The following is an 18,079-nucleotide window of genomic DNA, read 5'->3' on the forward strand; positions in this document are numbered from 1 at the left end:
ATAGCTTTCTATTGAGAGGTAGATGGATTTGGTTTTAGGTACTGATATTCCTTTATATTGATTCTGTATCATTGGGAGACAAACAAATACAATACAAAGGAGGTTCACTAGACTCTTTTTATTTTTTTTAATCAATAAAACAAGGAATAATTTTACAAGAAAAAGAAATGCAGTGCAGAATGTTTTTTGCTTTCTTAAAGAGGATGCAAAATTCCATCTTACTCCTGTTAAGTGGTATAATTAACAATGGCACATTTTGATTCTCTTTCTCTCTCTTTTTTTTTTTTTTTTTTTTTCCTGGAGGGCATTACCATATAAAAACAGTTAATCCAAGAAATTAAAACAATTAGATAATGCAGAACCATAAATTGTACGTATATGAGCAGGACCCTAACTCCAGCCTCTCTGTTCCCAATGAGATGAAACATCTTGGTTCCAAGTGAATGTGGATTCACCTGACAAGCTCTGCAGAAGAGGGTCATCGTGCTTAGAATGACTTGGCCCGGGAGACGTACCAAGGGGATAGGGAAGGGGACAGGATAGACGGGGGGTGTGTGTGTAGCAAGGGCTCAAAATCACACCGTACGGGCACTGTAACATAAGCAGTCAACTAGGGAGCCTGCTCTGTTGTAGATGCGGCTTTCCAAGTCTTCCTAAATTATATAGGGGCATTGACAAGATCTAGAAACAGCTTCAGACTGAAGCATTTCAATGTTCTTGCTTTATTCCAAGGAAGTTCTGTGCTACAGAAAGATCTTGTCGGTGCCTTACAACGTTAGTGCTGAAGCTAGAAATTGAACTGGGCTAGGCTTTCTGCATAGCGTCAGCCCTGATTACACACCCCCCCTTTTTTTTTAAAGTCTGTATTTGAATGAACAAGCAGCTCACTAGTTATTAGAATCATATTACAACCCTAGTGTTTCTTTTTCATATTACCTGCTGTTCTGATATTGTGTCTGCCAAATTTCTATGAGATGTTCCTGAAGTTTGCTATAGTGATTTCAGTAGACTTTTCTGTTGTATATTGTGAAAAGGAATAAAATACAAGTCTTACAGTGCTGTGTAGAAAGGTTCTATGGCAAAAAAGTGCTTTTAGTAATTTAGTCTGTGTGAAAATAACATGTGTTATTGTGATATTCCCTTTACATACTAATATTTTAAATAGATATTAAAATTGAAAATCTGATAATAGGACAAAAGTGAAAATGAAGAAAGCACCACGACATAAACAGGAAAGCAGTGTGGTTATATGAAGCTTATTACTGCTTTTACAGTACAAAGTGAGACTACAAAGAATGGAACTTTGATTTCAAACATACTTTGCAATGATATAATACTACTGTATTTTAATGTAGTCTTTATCTAGGGAAATAGACTCTTCTATTGATGTATATTATTCAGCTAGGCTGATCCTCTAAAATTAAACATGAAATTTCATCAGAAAAAGTAAAAAGCTCTGCTTAATAGATTATAAAACTGAAAAGTGAAATGCTTAAAAAAATGAAAGTATGCTACAAAAAATGATGTGTGATCTTCATAACTTAAGTAGAGTCATTAATTTTATGAAGCCAATAAAAATGACCTTATGGTTAACAAACTGGTGAATAATAATAGAAGTATTTTCTCAGCTACCACAAACTTTCTATTTGTGCATAGGCAAGTCACAGTCCCTTCGAAATTCCCTTCCTTTACAAAACCAACAGGATGATAGCATTGCTATGTCTTTACAAAGAAACTGTAAGGACAAAACACTTATAATTCCGAGGCATTCAGATCCCATGATGATAAGTGCTATACGATTATTTCAGATAAATTGGCATAATCTTATATTTTTAAAAAATAATACCTGCATGTTGCACTGGAATGAAAACACTTCTACAAATATTAATTTACCTTCATTGTTCAACAGCTGGCTTTTTGCCTTCCTTCAAGGACTACCGAGTTTGCATTATGAACGAAGCAGGGATCTTATCCACAACTCTTCCACTTCGTTCTTGGCTTCCGCTGAGGCCGTCAGGCTGTGCCTGGAAGCATGGTAGCGCGCCTTTCGGACCGCTGCGGATCAGGCGCGCTTTCAGGCGTGCCGAAGAGCGCGTGACTCACGTTCATCGACTCCGGCGACTTCACCGCGGCTCTCGCGCTCCGCAAGAGATCCCACCGAGGGCTTTGTCCTCTGCTCTGAACCACCCTGCTTTATGCAAACTGGTAATAACCACGTTTCCCATAGATGCAAGGACAAATTACAGATGATTTCAAACATAATCATGCTTGCTGTATTCACATAAATTTCAGCCTTTCTCAATAATTTCTAATTCAGGAACTAGATAGAAGGGACTTAAGAGTGACAACATCTTTTAAATAATAAAATACCTTCTGGCACATTTCCAGAGATGTACTTGCCAGCATGTATAATGCAATATATGGTCTATTCTTAAAAAAAAAAAAAAACTTTATAAAATATATTATTACTTCTTAAGCTGTTACCAAAAGTCAGTGGAGCCTATCGATATGTTACATCTGCTGGGAAAACTGCAAGAATTATTTTTTATCAATAAGAATTGTACCAAGGAAAGGAATAAGTTATACTGGCTGCTTTGGCAAGACAAAAGCATTCCCACAAATGAGTATATTTTATAGAAGTACTCCTCAACCTTTTTTTTTTTTTTTTTTTTTTTTTTTTTTTTTATTGATTGGCAATCTTGTATCATGCTGATGCAACATTGCACTTTGCCTGCTGGCCTCCACTTTCTTGTGCTAATTTTATGTTGCTGCAAGGAATGTGGGAAGGTCTCAAGGACAACGTACAGTCCATGAACCTTTGCTGTAGAAGGAAAACAAGTGTGTGAAAGAAAGGAGGAACAAGTTTCCGGTTAAACTAAATGTTCTAGATAGGTTTAAAGAAATTCTTTGCTATCTACGTTTCAGTGTATTCTTATATAAATTTTTAGGCTTTCACACAAAATAAACAACATTTGTTAAGTGCTTATTTAATATATTTTCTTCATTGCTTCTTAAATTTGTAAGTAACAAAGGTGAGGTGAGACTGATAATACTAGAAGCAGCTTGCCAGTGCTAATTTTCCTATCTGTGCTCTTCTGTTAATTATTACTTTGTACACTTTAAACTTATTGGATTAAATAGATACAATAAATTTACAGTGACAGTTTATGAAGCACCCTCCTAGCTACTCCAAGATATACAGCAAGAGTCAAACTTTCAGGGTACCTCTAAATATTTCCTCTATAAATATGGACACTTCATTTTGCAGATAAAATTGTGCCTCTGCTTATTTAAGTACAGTGTGCAATCAGATGGGCTTGAATATGCTTTGTGCATACATTTTTAGGCCTGCAATGTTTCAAGTTCAAACAGTTAAATGATTTAATGGCTCAATCCTTAATGGTCCTTTTGACAATAAAAATCTCTTTCTTGAGGTATCCTGGGTGTAGCTGGACACAATAAAATGAGCAGAAAGAGAAGTCCATGGAATTTCAGTATTTTTTTCACCCATAGTCCTGCAGGTGCTTCTGGCTTCTGAATTATCATTGCATCTATATACTATACAGTGTATGATGCATTCTCAAAGTCTGCTTCACAAACTGGCAGTCCATTATAAGATGGAAATTTTGAATACGGTGTTTTCTCCTTTCGAAAATCATGAAATGTGATAAAGAGATTGGAATTGCTACATACAAGCTGATTTGTTGCATAATTTGTGATGAAAAATGATTCCACGTATGTGTATATGCATATAAAAATATGAATAGGCATTTCCCCCTTATTAAAGATTTAGATTTTTTGAACCGAGTTACTCTCCAAAAATGAGTAACACTTAAATTTATGTCCTTGAGTATCACAAAATATCATAAGGCATTTTCTTCTTCCTTTACATCATTCATCTGTGTGTTCAATTTGTTTACTTGGAGTTGCTCTGCTTCTTCTTCTTGCATGTGTATTTGAGTTTGTAATTTTACAGTCACATCCTTGAGGCAGACCTGAGAAAAGATTTCTGCATTTTTTTTTTCATTTCTTCATTTTCTTCTTTAGTGGTCTTTTGAAAAATCCAGCCTACAGAAGAGAAAAGTATCATTTAATAAATAGGATGCTAAAAGCATACAACTTGGTACATATTGATAGCATTCACACACTGGTTCTTATTACTACTTTAATGTTTATAGATAAAGTAAAAAGTTATTTAACTTTTTATCTGTGAAGTACAACATTGTTTTTCCTGGAAAGGAAAAACTAAAGAGACATCACATGAGAGCAGACAAATTGAGTTGTTTATATATAGTGAGTGACTGCTGAATCATCATTATGCTCACAGAATGTCAAAGACTAACAACCTTAATTAGAGTTGGGACTCAGCTGAATAAGTAATACTTTTTTTTTTTTTTTTCTTTTTTTTTTTTTTTTTTTTTTTTTTTTAATAGTTGTCAAACTTTTCAGGATCGTATGCACGCTGGAATTTATAACATGTAACCTTCTAACTTAAGCATTAACTGTATATAGCTTGGAGAAGACTGCCCACTTGTGGCAATACTTAAAGCACAGGTTTAGTATCTTTAGCACAAAGAGAAAACGGCCAGGTTAACAAATGCCACAACCGAAGTTTTTTTTTTAAAAAAACCCAAAACAAAAAACAAAATACAACTTTGGAGCACTAAAATCTATTTACATTTGTCTTTTCATAACAGATTGGCAGTACAGATGCTAGCTGGCGAACATTGCATATTACACCTGGTAAAAATGCAGTTTTATTAATTTACCATCTCTAGCAGATCTCATTCTGCTTAATAGGTAACATTAGTGTCTGTGAAGTTCTAGTTACAAGAAAAACAAAGGCAAAAAATTGAAGCATATTCATTCATTTTCATGGAGACAAGAATGTGGGGCTTACCTTCCACAATGCAAATATAAGCAGTGCAAGTATCAGGAGTCCAGCAAAGACACTCAGGAGGATAACCCATAAGGGGACGGTACCTGGCTGGAGTTCTTTGGAAATCTTAATCATGGTCTGCAAAGTGTTAAGAATGTATTTAGGAAAAAAAAAAAAAAAAAAAAAAAAAAAAAAAAAAAAAAGGAGAAAAAGAGCATTTCCCTTTAAAGTGTCAAAAGAGTAGCATAATTTTACTGATTTTCCAGAGTAACATTTTCTTTTAAATACAGGAATTTGTAGGAGGGAATTGAAAAAAAATTATCTCCAATAGCAAACTTTGTATATCTCACAATGTATATTAATTTAATGAACATTGGCCCTGCTATAAGTCAGTAATAATTGCTATAAAGGATTTAAGGAAAAGTATCTAAAATATGAGCAGTAAAATTATATGTTAGGGAGTTTCTTTAGTAGAGTCTTTATCACTCACTGCCTGCCTTTTGGAAAGATGATAGTGATTAACAAGGCCGCTAAACCAATTAAATTAAATTAATAAAAAAAGACTATGTGCATACTAATTTAATTTTAAACCAAGTTCATTTGATGTAAACTAAACTGAAATAAAGGAACATTTAGAATAGGACAATAGTTTACAACAGGCAGCAATCAGTTCACTAGTAATGAATGATAATGAATGATTCAGTAGCAGAGTAAAACCTGTGAAGAGTAAATCCATGAATTATCATGTGCTTACCTCTAGTTTTTGATGGTCTTTTCTCAAAATCAGTGATGAATTTTCACTTCTAAGTAATGCTTTTACAACAAGGGTTAAGCTGTGAATACTTGCCTGGAAGAAAAGAGAAATGCCAATGGTTCATACTCGATATTTTGAAGTAGATAGCTTTGTACAAGTAAGAAGGGTGAAGGAAAACTAAGGATAAAGAACAAAATTTTGGATATGTACATAGTGGGGCATCTTTGTTGCCACTATTAAATAAAATTGGGCAGAACAGCAATTTTAGCAGCACATGCTGCAAGACAGCAATGTTGTTTTAAAAGAGCAAAGATCAGAGATATCAGAGGAATACTAATTAATCTTGACTACTTTGACCTCAGACACAGGATTTTTAAAATTCTGCTGTGTGGAGGTTCCCCTCACCCTATCATCCTGTTATTTTCTAGAAAAAGAGAAAGACCCAGAGCACAAATTTGGTGTCAAAAAATCATCAACTGAGCAAAATAAATGTGTTTATCATAAACCTCAGACAACACTGAGGGTGCTCTGAGGTCTACTTGCTCTCCTCTCTCTGCTCCTTTTGATCATAAAACCTTTCTAGATATAAGAAATCTTTCCAAAGGTATAAAACTTAACAAAACTCAATAAAACCAGATAGTTTTCTACAAAACCCCCTTGCTTCTGATGAATTAGAATTTTGGATGCATAACTATCTAATAAAAACATGATCAGCATTACAGAACAAGTGTGAGTTAGTTTTTCTAATGTATGTTTTGAATGTCCTGTTAAGTTCTAGGCACCTACTTTAAAGATGATAAAATGCATGCAAATTAATTTTGAGGAAATTTGCAAAATAGCAAGAGAACCAATTTCAAGTCCTAGAGAACTATTGATACTTAACATAATTAAAGATACAATTTCAAAAAGACATTACAATGTCTTATTTTTTTCAAATCCAAGAGTATTATAAATGCAAATGGGATTTACTTACTTTTATGATGGTAGGTTTCCATACTCTTAATGAAACATTCACTTGAGTTATGTCAGATGGGACCAGGGCACAACTTATAAATGCACAGCTGTACGTATCACAGTCCTGTTTAAAAGTTACCAGCATGGATTAATAGTAAAAGATTTTTTGTATTACTAGGATAAAAATATGTAAACACACTATGTAGAAATCACAGATATACTTTGACACCAACAATAAGTTGATATTAATTATTGTTTTTTTTTCAGATGAAAACTACACTGCAGTAATTAAACAAGTTTTACTTTTCACTCCGTGGTAGAAAGGTCCCAGTTTTTACAGCGTGAGGCTATGAGTAGAGCTCCCTAAAGGAGACACAGCCCGCCCCTAGGAGAAATGTTTTTCTGCAAGAACAGCTGTGGCTTGTTTGCAGTGTTTCTTAACCCTTTCAAACTGCTGGACACCTGAAGCATTCAGATGGGAAAGAAAAGCTACGTTATCTTACTGTCTAGTGCCATTTGCTGGTTGGGAGGGTAAAGGAAGTTCAGTTCTTCAGAAACCTCTGCAAGGCTCTGATTGCCCTCAGGGTCCTGATGACCAGCGCTCTGCAGCCTGTATGCTGAGACACCTAGACCTGTATTAACTCTGTGAGGTACATGTGACAGCATGGGTAAATCCTCTTGGCATAGCTTCAGGGATACTGGAAATTAGCTTGTACAACTATGCCAAATATGATAGTTTCCCCCCTGACTTACCAATATAACTAGGTCATAACTAGAATTACTTTGCAACTCTTCTGTCTCAGCTAGTGTTAAACGCGGGAGGCCAGGCCCCTTCAGCTGGGGTCATCAGTTACATTACATTTCTACTAATGGTCTAGAAAGTCTGTCAGATCAGTGGTAGCAACTGAAAGCATTTTTAACTAGATGCCTTAAAAAATTGAAAGAGAGATGAGAAGCCTTCAAAATACCATTATTTTTTAATTACAACAGAAATACAGAAGGTGAAGATTTATTCAGCTATCAAATGTGCTACCATGATTTACACATCTGCTAAGAATTAGTCCAAAATTCCACTCCACATACAGCTCCTTAGCCAGAAATAATAAAAAAAATATAATCAGTCCTGTGTAAAGATACCTTTTCCCCTAAAAAGGTATTACGACAAAGTCAGTTTCCATGCAGTTTCAGAGACATTTTGATACATTTATTGCAGAAATACTCAGCTCCAAGATCTGAGTTAATACCTACAAGTAATCATAGAAAGGTAAGGTTGGAAGGGACCTCTGGAGATGATCTAGTCCAACCCTCAGCATAGCCCATACAGGGATTGAACCTGTGACCTTGGCATTGCCAGCACTACACACTAACCAACTGAGCTAAACCTGCCCCCGATACAAATGCTTCATGTAGACTTACCATAATTGTGTCTTTTGTAGGTTCTTTTATGTTTTGCAACACAAACGGCTTTCCAGAGCTGATCTTTAAAGGGTCTACAGGGTGACTAGTTTGGCAGATAGCATTCTGTTAGGAGAAACGCAAATATTATTCTTATTGCTTGAATAGCCAGTCTGTTACCAAAAATGAAAAACAAACCAACCAAAAAAGAGCGAAAAACCCTTCTTTCCTCTAAAGTCTAAAAGCTCTGCGTGATGGTGTCCTCCTTCTACCACCTCTCCATAAACAGCACACAGCCAGGAACTAATTAAGCATGCATCCACCAAAATATGGCTAGTATGCAAATATGGCTATAAGTTAACCATCTTATCCCATAAACAGGGGGCAGCCCAGAGCCCATTAAGCTCTCCTGTATGGCAGAATTGTATCTTGAGTAGGGACACCTCTCAAGGTACTCCCTGAGGTCATGAGATTCCTCACTCACAATAGATGCTCGGTGAGTGACTAATAGCATGCTAAAACTTTGCTAAGTTGCATCTCTGATTGATTGTGCACATAATCCTTTGGACAGGAACTATTGACCAAGTCTTGAATTAAGATTGGATCCAGCTGCAGACTCCTCTCCTTGGAAAGCAAGGAGGTCCACTCTGAACCTCATGACTCAATGGGAAGGTTTCCTTGATGCTTTTGTCTAACCTTGCCCTGCATGCAGGAAATATCTGAGTGTGCCTTGCCATTGAATCTTGTTAAATCATTGTTTATCTGCCATTGAACTTTGTTAAATCACTATCTTATCTCAATAAAACACATTGCTGCTTCTCTCCTATGAGTGAAGTGTATCACTCATCTGTGACACTCTGGGAACAAGCTAACATTAATAATATTTACTAAGTAGCTAAATGTGATAAAACTGCCTATTATGAGAGTTCAGAAGAACACATTCAGATAGCATAGCTATTGAAAACATCATTTTTCAAACAAGTGAACCGACTTAGTCAGTTTTCTAAAATGTGCCCCTTTTTCTATTCCCATTATCTAGGTGGTTTTCAGCTATGACTGTACAGATGAGTCCCATGAAAAATACAGGACTTCCTAATCCCTAGTATTTACTACAGCATTTATATTAGGCTAGATCCTCTGAACTGCAGGAAAGGGATCCACAGTGAGCAAACTGCTTATTGCCTGGGGCCACGGCTGCCTGCCCCTGCTTCCTTCAAAAGTACCCAGCAATCCTTCAGGAGTGGTGGGGGAGAGAGTGTTTCTGGTCCCTTTGTTTTTCTGGTCCAGGTCACTTACTTTCAGAATACTAATGTGAAAAAGGGTTGTGAATTCTCTGCACTGAGCTTTGTCACAATACTGTTATTAGGGTGTAGCTACAGGCAGGTGAATTATCCCCTAAGAAAAATGTAGATTTGTGAAATTATGTAAATAACTTGGTTCAAATGTGGTGAATAGGAATGAAAACAATGGGAAAAGGAATTTAGGAAAAGATATAATTTCTTCACATTATAAACATGAAATATTTTTGTTTTAAAGTGAACTTTGAACCTTTATTTTGACCCTTGGTTTTGATATTTGGGGTGTGTATGTATGTGTGTTTCTGAGTGAAAAATCAAAAAAAAAAAAAAAAAGCTTCAGGTCACTGCTTAGTGATATTTGGGTCATTCAATTACCCAGTTATTCATGCAATTCTAGTTTTAATACCTAAAGATCTAGAACCATGGAACATGCTGAAATTGTGATCTCCTCCAGCCTGGACCCCTTGTCACTTGGCAATATATCAAATTAATCTTGTTATATTCAAATTAGCATTCAGTGCTCTTTTAAGTTTACTTGCTTCCTTTTGAGAAACTTCATGTTTCCATCTTCCTATGCACACTTTTACCTTCTATTAAAACACCAGCATGTTGTCTTTTAGAATAAAATCAAGATTAACCTTGAAGCTATGCATAAATCCAAGTACTTGCATTTTGCGGTTCCTTGCAACAAACAAACTTTTCCAAATTTAAAACACCAGTAACGAAAACATAAATTCCTAGCTTACACTGGAAGGTGACAATTCAGTAAGGTAGAGAAGAGTGTTCTTGACTGATGTTTCATTAGGAAATAAGATCTGCAGTGTGAGGTTTGGCATTGGAAAGTGTTCACCTTTTTCAATCTGTAAGAAACAAGAAAAATATGGTTTGGGTGGTTTAGTACTTTCCTTATTTTATTGGTATATGATTGTGGATTTTTCCTTTTCTATGTCCCCCCCTCCTTCTCCTCCAACAGTCATGCCAAAACTGAGTGTGGTGAACACTATTACCTTTTCCCAAGAGCGGCCTGTTCTGAATTAGCAGACACATTCTTCTGTGGTCTTTGTAATAAAATGTTTTATTGAAGGAAAGTAAGAGAACAGATGGAAAGGGGTATTTTGACATCAGTTCTTCTTTTCATCTTTTTTTGTTGTATCTACTTACAATCTGGAACTTTCTATGCTAATTTCATTATAATTTTTTAAAAAAGCCCCCCCAAATGCTTTAACATAGCAGAGAAGCCACTGCTGAGGACAGTGACTCCTTGCGCTACCTCCCCATATGCACTTAGGCAACAGCCTTCCTGCACATCCACTCCTTTCCCCTCTTTCCCCTGACAAGATGTGCATTCCCCACATCATAGGACATAATTATAAGCTGTAGGTCCTTCTGAACAGGCCTTACGTGGCAGAGGATGGAGAAAATGCATCAGTGGCAGGCAAACTGGTGATCCTGTCCCAGAAGCAGATGAGCTTAATAAATACTCAAGATCCCTTTCATTATTTTCTTCTGACAACTTATTTATAATAAGCTGCTTGCAGAGATGAATTAATCTTACTAGATCCTAAATTATATGCTCCACAGTCTAAAAGCTCCCTTTTATATTCAGAAAGGGAAGATTTAGAATCGGATGAATAATGTCCTAATCATCCACCAAAAGCCTTGAGATTACTGGATTTAGACTTTTAAGCTAAAAAGAAAAGCTGAGTAAATACTGTAGATGGGCTAAAATATACAACAAAACCTTTGACATCGCTGTATAGAGAGAGCAGACCTTTCCATTGCCCATTTTTATAGACAGAAAATTGATGTGGAGACTTTTATTCTTTGTATATCAGACCCTTGCTCAGCTTTGAACTTGACGCTGGGAAACAGAGATGCTTTCAAAATAACTAAGTATAGTCCTACTACCCCTTGAGGCTGGATTTCTAGTCCACCAAATATTTTTTCCATTCTAGATGATTTTGGCTTGTAATTTTCTGTCAATTAGGAAGACAACTTTCTTAGACCGTGGTATTTCTCTTTTTCAAAGCTAATAGATTTTTGGAAATGCCTGTTCCAAACTCTGATTTAGTTAAGTCAACTTCTAATTTACTAGCACATGCTTTCTTTCCCCTGCTGAAGGCAGCCGCTCTAAAGCCCACTGGAATTATCCCACAGAAACTGGACCACCCTGAGAACCTCTGACTCACGTTATTCCTAAGTGAGACAGCAAAAATGTTAAGCACAAAACACTCATACAGAAGAATTAATGTATTGCATGCCTGCTACTGAAGTAATAGGTTATCACATTAAGTGAATCAAAGTAGATGAAAAGATTTGAAGCCAGTGCTTATACCATGTAGTTTTAATTGTTTCTTACCCTATAATGTAGAGTAACTTCATCCCCAATGTTCTCAGTTGTGTTAATAGCAGTAGGGACGGTATCATTTGCTGCAATTATAACATGGTACTCTTTGGGAACACTGCAGGTTAAAAAAACAAACAATAAGCACAGAAAAACCCTCTAATAGTTAAATATATAGGTCTTTTCATTATTTTATTAGTCCTCCAGGGCTGGTTTTGCCACTAAAATACACCTTATCCATTTTCCAAGTAGTGCTGTTTTTTAAACTATTATGTATATTTCAAATATCTTCAGTTAAAACTAGGAATGGGCAAATATTGCTCCCAAAAATGATGCAACAGGGCCTGATTATGCCATCTTTATGCTAGCTGAGCCATTTGTTATTCTAGTACCACCATATGAAACAGGCAGATTAAAAAAAAAAAAAAAAAAAAAAAGAGAGAGAGAGAGAGAGAAAGAGAGGGAGAGAGAAAGAGAACAAGAGAACAAAGAAAGAGCAGAGCAAAACCAGCTATGCTCAACCTTGCCCCATGTAGGACAAATGAAGGCTGGATTTGAACTCCTAAATGTACCCAAAATGAATTTAGCTTCATCATTCACACTCGCAGACCATGCACTATATTCTGTGATATTATTTATAAATACTATACACCTGTTTTTCACAGACAGAACTTAACTGAATTCCAGTTATTTCTGAAAATACAGTATACTACAAGACCTACATTAAAACTTCTATCTGAACTGGAAAATCCTGTAAAAAAAAAGAAAGAATAGTTTTTGAAGCTGGAAAGAAAACACTATACTATGCATTACCACAGTGATTAAAAATTGCTTGCTATCAGGAGGCTGGAAGTGTGTTTTCTTAGGTACCTGAAATGCTCCCGAATTAATGGAGCAAAACACAAAAGTCAACAAAAGCCACTGTTGTACTTTCAATCTGCAGATCAAATTTAAATAGATAAAAAGGAGCCTGATAGAGACAGTGTCTGCGCCATTATTTCGTTTAATTGCTGTTTTCAATTAAGCCTGTGCTTCCTATTCAAGAAGCTGTCATTTGTAAACACGTGATCGAACACAGCTCAACAAGAAAACAATACTATATTTTCTTTGAACACCTGCTATTTAATATACTAGCAAATAGAAACATGGAGAAGCATGAATACCTTACAAATATTAATCCTACTTCGTATTTTACTGGAATTGTAACGTGTCCTCTGTTGTCAGTCAAGGTCTCAGGTGGTTCTTCACTGTCACTAAAACAAAACATGTGCCACTCGGATCAGACAGTGATATTCATCTGCAGCAGAATAGAACTACCGAAGAGACTGAAATACCTACAGCTTTGTACAGGGTACAAAAACACACTAGTCACTTCCAGTTAATCATTAGTCTTTTGAATTTATTTTTGGTAGCTATTTCCAGTAACTAAACAGGTAAGTCCTGCATGAGTCCCAGCTCAGAGACACATCTTTGCTGAAAACAGAATATAAACTGCAGCCGACAAGGAACATGGGTCATCACATCACGACACTGCTCTCGCACCACTCCTGTGTCTTCCGGGGACAGCAAGCACTGAGGGCCAGCGAGGTCCACTGACCCACCCAGCTTTACCAAGGCAAACTTCTGCAGTGCTGGTGCTGTTTAAGGGCTGAGCCTTTCCATAGCAGAGACTGTAATCTATGCCAAAATCTATGGTAATTTTCTAAGTCATTAAAACTTTTCTGAAGTTAAAACTCCTGTGATTTCTGACTCATTTGTGACCTACGGGCTCTAGAGACAAACAGCTGTTTAATTCACTCAATCCTCTGCTTGTTACTCTAATGTACATCTCTAAAGCTGCCTGCTCTACAAATTATTCAACCTCTTCTGAGTTTTACCATGAAAACATGCAGAAAACTGCAGAGCTTTCTTAAAAAACAAAACAACAAAAAACCATACTCAACCCACTTCACAAGATAGAAAGCAACAACTGCAACTAACCTTGTTGCATATACGTGAATCGTAGCATTTTCCAGTAGATAAGATGCATTGAACTGGAATGATATTTTGAAGGAAATCTGTTTGAGGAAATAAATTATGTATTTTTAAAGGCAATAAAGTAAAAAAAAACCCCACACTAATAATGTTTGATCTGATGAAAAATGAGCTAAGTTTTGGAACTTACATCTAGGGAATCCTTATTCACGTTTTAACTCTTTTTATGATGGAATCCCCTTTTTTGATTTTGCTCCAAACAAGAAGAAAATCTAATAGTCACCACTTTATTAAACAATAGCCTCAAGTTTTCAGAGCTGGGAAGTCTGAGTAAAACTTCTTGCATACAGCATTAGAAATACATAGCTAAATGACTCTTAATACAAACCAGCTGACTTTGCAAGCAATTTACCAAAACCATTTTTTTTCTCCACTGCCTGAAGAAGGAACTAAATGGCAAAGCCTAGTAACTACAGTAGGGATGAGCTGCATAGAGAAGGCTGCTGGCATTTCACATACAGTGTACAGTAAAATGCCTATAATACTGAATAAAAATGTTTACAGTGTAAATAAATGACTACTGGCTCTCACAAAAATTCCCTACTCATTATAACCAAGGCCAGCATGGATTCTCCTAGCCTTAACAACATAGAGCAAGAAAATCTTCCCCATATGAGAACATTTTACCTCTTGTGCAGGTTTTAGAAATGGATATCCCACTTTACAGGTGATGTTGTGATTGGACTCACAACTATCTTTCTGAATATCCTAAACAGAAAAGAAAGCGAAATCAGTTTTTCATAGTTTGACCATGTGCAAATACTTGTTAAGTTTTGACCAAGAAAATAAACCATCAATGGTTTACCAAACTTCTGTATCATTCACTGTCACTTTTCATCATTAAAACATTGTAAAAGTCAAAGTATTAGCTGAACCGGAACTAAAATAGGAAGCCACAACATTTGCAAAACAATTTCCACATATGGACATCTACTTCAGTTAGTTGCCATTATTTCCTTCCAGTGAAAGTGTCTAGAGCATTAGCATTTATTATATGCAAACTGGACATCATGTAAATTAGTCACAGGGATTAACAGATCAATATAAGTACACAGTATTTATGTGTAATTTTGGTAACTGTGTACCTAACTTAGGAACAAAAATGACATTCATGCTTCATAAATTATGGTCACAGGGTCACCAACAGTGCTATGGACCCTTGATTTCTCAAAAAATTCTCTAGGCAACATGAGGACTATTAACTGAAAACAAACTTCTCAAATATTTACCACCCGAGCTGCAGTGAATTCTTAGCCTATATATTGTGTCAGGCCCTTTGGCAAACATAGGCAGAAACACAGCTACTTTGGAAATGCTCGCTGAGGTAGGGATGAGGCAGGCACTGAGCCGTGCTGCCCTTCCAAGGCAATGCTTTTTTTGTACACGTGCAAAAGGAGAGTTCAAGGAGCACAGGCACTGTCCTGATGAATAACGATGCACTTCTGGGTCTACAGATGCACAAAGGACTGGTGATTTTAATATTCATCTCTTAGATGCAGACACTTACTCTCTGTCTCGTGGTCTTTGTAAAATTTGTGTCTGTCATTAAGGCAGGAGATGCCCCAGTCCACTTAGGAAGTCTCAGACGTACAAGTGAGCCTGGGACTCCCAATGCCAACTCTTCCAGTCCACTGAGAGGATGCCAGAACAGTAAAATTCAGGCCTTAATATAAAGGATTCCTTAGATCTCCCTAGCAATATAGATTACGATAAAGATAAAAGTGAAAAATTCCTACCTCAATTCCAGCAAAAATAATATTTGGAGAATACTGAACCAAAACTCTAGTATTATAGGCACTATCTTTTTTGTTCTTGACAGATAGTTGGATGGTGAACTTATCATTGCGTGACTTCACAACGAATGGAGATGAGCTGTAAAATAAAATAAGTTTGTTGGACATCTTAACTTTAAATCTGTTATCTGATTTGGAACCTATGCCATAGCATTATCTTATTAGAGTACAGAATTTATAATTTACATAAAAATTTTGTACAGATACTAAGTGATATAATAAATCCAGTGTAGTTACCTGTCTCCAGCTATGCTTGCTTTTACATTCAGAACGAGATCTGAAATGCATTTATTTTTGGCTCCACAATCTTTTGTGAAAGGAATCTGCAACAATAGCATTTTCTCAATTTTATTGCATTTATTATCAAAATTAAATCCTTGCATTTAATTCATTATCTTATTTTACATAATAAGATCTATCTGACAGTCAAATAAGTCTTTCCTAACATTAATCAGTACATGTAAAATGTGCAGGTGAAGCATAACCTTACTACTCATTCCCTAGTAAGTTACAAATATCCAAGTTACAAAAGAAGTCAATAGTGAAAGTATAAATGATGCCTAGCAGCACTCAAAGTATATGACTATCATTCATAGATAGAGCAGGGGCTCTATCCATGTGAAATAGACAATAAAATTGCTTATTCTCTCTTTTGCCTTCTGTTAACTTTGGACAGTGTTAAAACCCAGTGCTGGTTTTCCAAGCTTACTGAATTGAGCTCTTCACTCCTGGAAGAGTCTTCACACTTGTTTGGAGGAAACATCCTCTGGACAGGCTCAGCCACCCTTCCTCTAGAGCCATTTGTGAATGATATTTTCACACTTTCTGTGGGCTATGAATTTGAGCCTAAATACTTTGGGTATTAATACAGACCCTTACTGACTTACATATTCAGATATTGAATTTGGCAAGTTGCTATCAAGCACAGGTCCACTCTCGGGATCAGAGAAATTGAATTCCAGCAAAACCTTTACAGAGTCCTGAAAGTCAGGTTTGTCCTAGAAGATAAAAAAACATGAGATTGCTGATACGAACATTTACTTCGATATCTAAGTGATTGAAGGAAGATAAAAAAAACACAGAATGCTGAGACAAAATATGTCTGAGTCACACTGCTGCCATCCTTACTGTGCTAGGAAAGCATTCAAATGCCTGTAACTGATGACAAAGCACTTAGTGCGTAAGCCAGACTTTATAAATACCTACTGACATTTCTGCGTGTCTCATCTCATCATAAAAATGTCACATAGCCTAAGCATTTCCAACACAGATTTATTTAAGAACACCTCAGAAATGTCAACTTGACCTTTTCTTTTTATTGTGCTTAAAGGATCATTAAGATGAACAGAAGCAGTATCATCTTGCATGAAGTCAAAATTAGCAAATGTATTGAATATGCAAGCAAGTATTAGGTATCATTTATCATTAGTTTTGAATTCAGCTACAACTGTGAAATTGCTAATATTTTAAATGTAAGCAGCTTATAATATACATCTCTGTTCACTCTGTACATTAGTTATAATCTAGACATTTTCATACCTACAGTCTCTAACTACATTCTTGTTTTACAGTGTGTTAGTGTTCTTTATCCCAAACCTAATTTGAGAGTTCTTTGATTTTACAGTTTTATTAGAAGGAATCGCACCAATATGCAAATTAGCCTTTCAGCCCCCATGCTCCTTGGTGAGTATTGAATGCACCTAAACTATTAACCACTAAGGCTGCAGAATTCATGTAAATGTGTTATGCTCTTTTTAAAGACAGATACATAGCAGAGAGACAATAGTAAATAGTCTTTACATATAAATAGTTTATAATTATGCATACACAAATACACAAATTCTAAATAATAAATGAATTTCATTTACACATCTTAATTATAATTCTAGATGCAGAATTTTCATCCAGTTTATAATTAATACAATATATTTAAGGCCTATTACAATATAAACATGAGAAAAACATTGCCATTTTAAATGATTTACTTGCCAACATGTAGAAGTTATGTTTAATACATTCTGACCCTTTGATGGTAATATTTTTTTGCATTTTCCTCTCATGGCTCTCTGTGAACAAGCTTCGAGATATTTGTCTTTGTGAGTCAAGAGTAATCCAATACTGTAGACCTGCAAAGGAAGTTCAGATCAGCATTATGACCCCCTTTTTTTGACAATATTCTAAATGTACATTGAATACTGAGTTTAAAAAAGAGCTACATTCCATTTTTTAAGTAGTAAACTAATGTGAGTGTTAACAGTTTTATATGCAAAGATTCTATAACTTGGTGCTTGTCTACTTACTGGACTCAAATGTATCTTCCTTAGATTTTAGTCTGGTTTTAAAACAAATTGTCGCATTTATACATATGGTTTTTCTTTTATTTATCTGACAGTTTTGCTGTTGGATATTGATGCTTTTGGGTGTAAATTGCATGGAAACGTTTACTTCGGCCACATCACGAGACCTTAACAAAAAGACAAAAAGGGAAAGAAGCCCCTGAAAACAACAGCAGCAACTTTTATAACTTTTAAAAATGACCTTAGAAAATATGCACTTCAGGACATTAAAATACACGTATCTGATGATGAAGACAGGTAATTAATGACACAGCCTATACATAGTACCAGT

At 35.8% G+C, this 18,079-nt stretch overlaps 1 protein-coding gene across 2 annotated transcripts in view; it reads right to left on the reverse strand.

The window, feature by feature from the left end:
- Window positions 1–103: 103 nt before the first annotated feature.
- The window catches only part of ITGA1 (integrin subunit alpha 1), a 74,027-nt gene continuing 56,051 nt past the window's right edge, over window positions 104–18,079 (reverse strand). For both annotated transcript variants that reach the window (XM_062599721.1, XM_062599722.1), the window contains 15 exons: window positions 17,752–17,915; window positions 17,441–17,577; window positions 16,339–16,449; window positions 15,689–15,774; window positions 15,395–15,530; window positions 14,286–14,366; window positions 13,605–13,681; window positions 12,788–12,877; window positions 11,640–11,742; window positions 10,027–10,140; window positions 8,004–8,108; window positions 6,607–6,711; window positions 5,634–5,726; window positions 4,901–5,017; window positions 104–4,068 (listed from right to left, as the gene is read on the reverse strand). In XM_062599721.1, the coding sequence (XP_062455705.1) occupies window positions 4,024–4,068; window positions 4,901–5,017; window positions 5,634–5,726; window positions 6,607–6,711; window positions 8,004–8,108; window positions 10,027–10,140; window positions 11,640–11,742; window positions 12,788–12,877; window positions 13,605–13,681; window positions 14,286–14,366; window positions 15,395–15,530; window positions 15,689–15,774; window positions 16,339–16,449; window positions 17,441–17,577; window positions 17,752–17,915 (1,564 nt within the window). In that variant the 3' untranslated portion in view covers window positions 104–4,023. The remainder of the gene's footprint in view (window positions 4,069–4,900; window positions 5,018–5,633; window positions 5,727–6,606; window positions 6,712–8,003; window positions 8,109–10,026; window positions 10,141–11,639; window positions 11,743–12,787; window positions 12,878–13,604; window positions 13,682–14,285; window positions 14,367–15,394; window positions 15,531–15,688; window positions 15,775–16,338; window positions 16,450–17,440; window positions 17,578–17,751; window positions 17,916–18,079) is intronic.

This window comes from Rhea pennata, chromosome Z, assembly GCF_028389875.1.
Source record: "Rhea pennata isolate bPtePen1 chromosome Z, bPtePen1.pri, whole genome shotgun sequence".
In the NCBI taxonomy this organism is placed as follows: domain Eukaryota; kingdom Metazoa; phylum Chordata; class Aves; order Rheiformes; family Rheidae; genus Rhea; species Rhea pennata.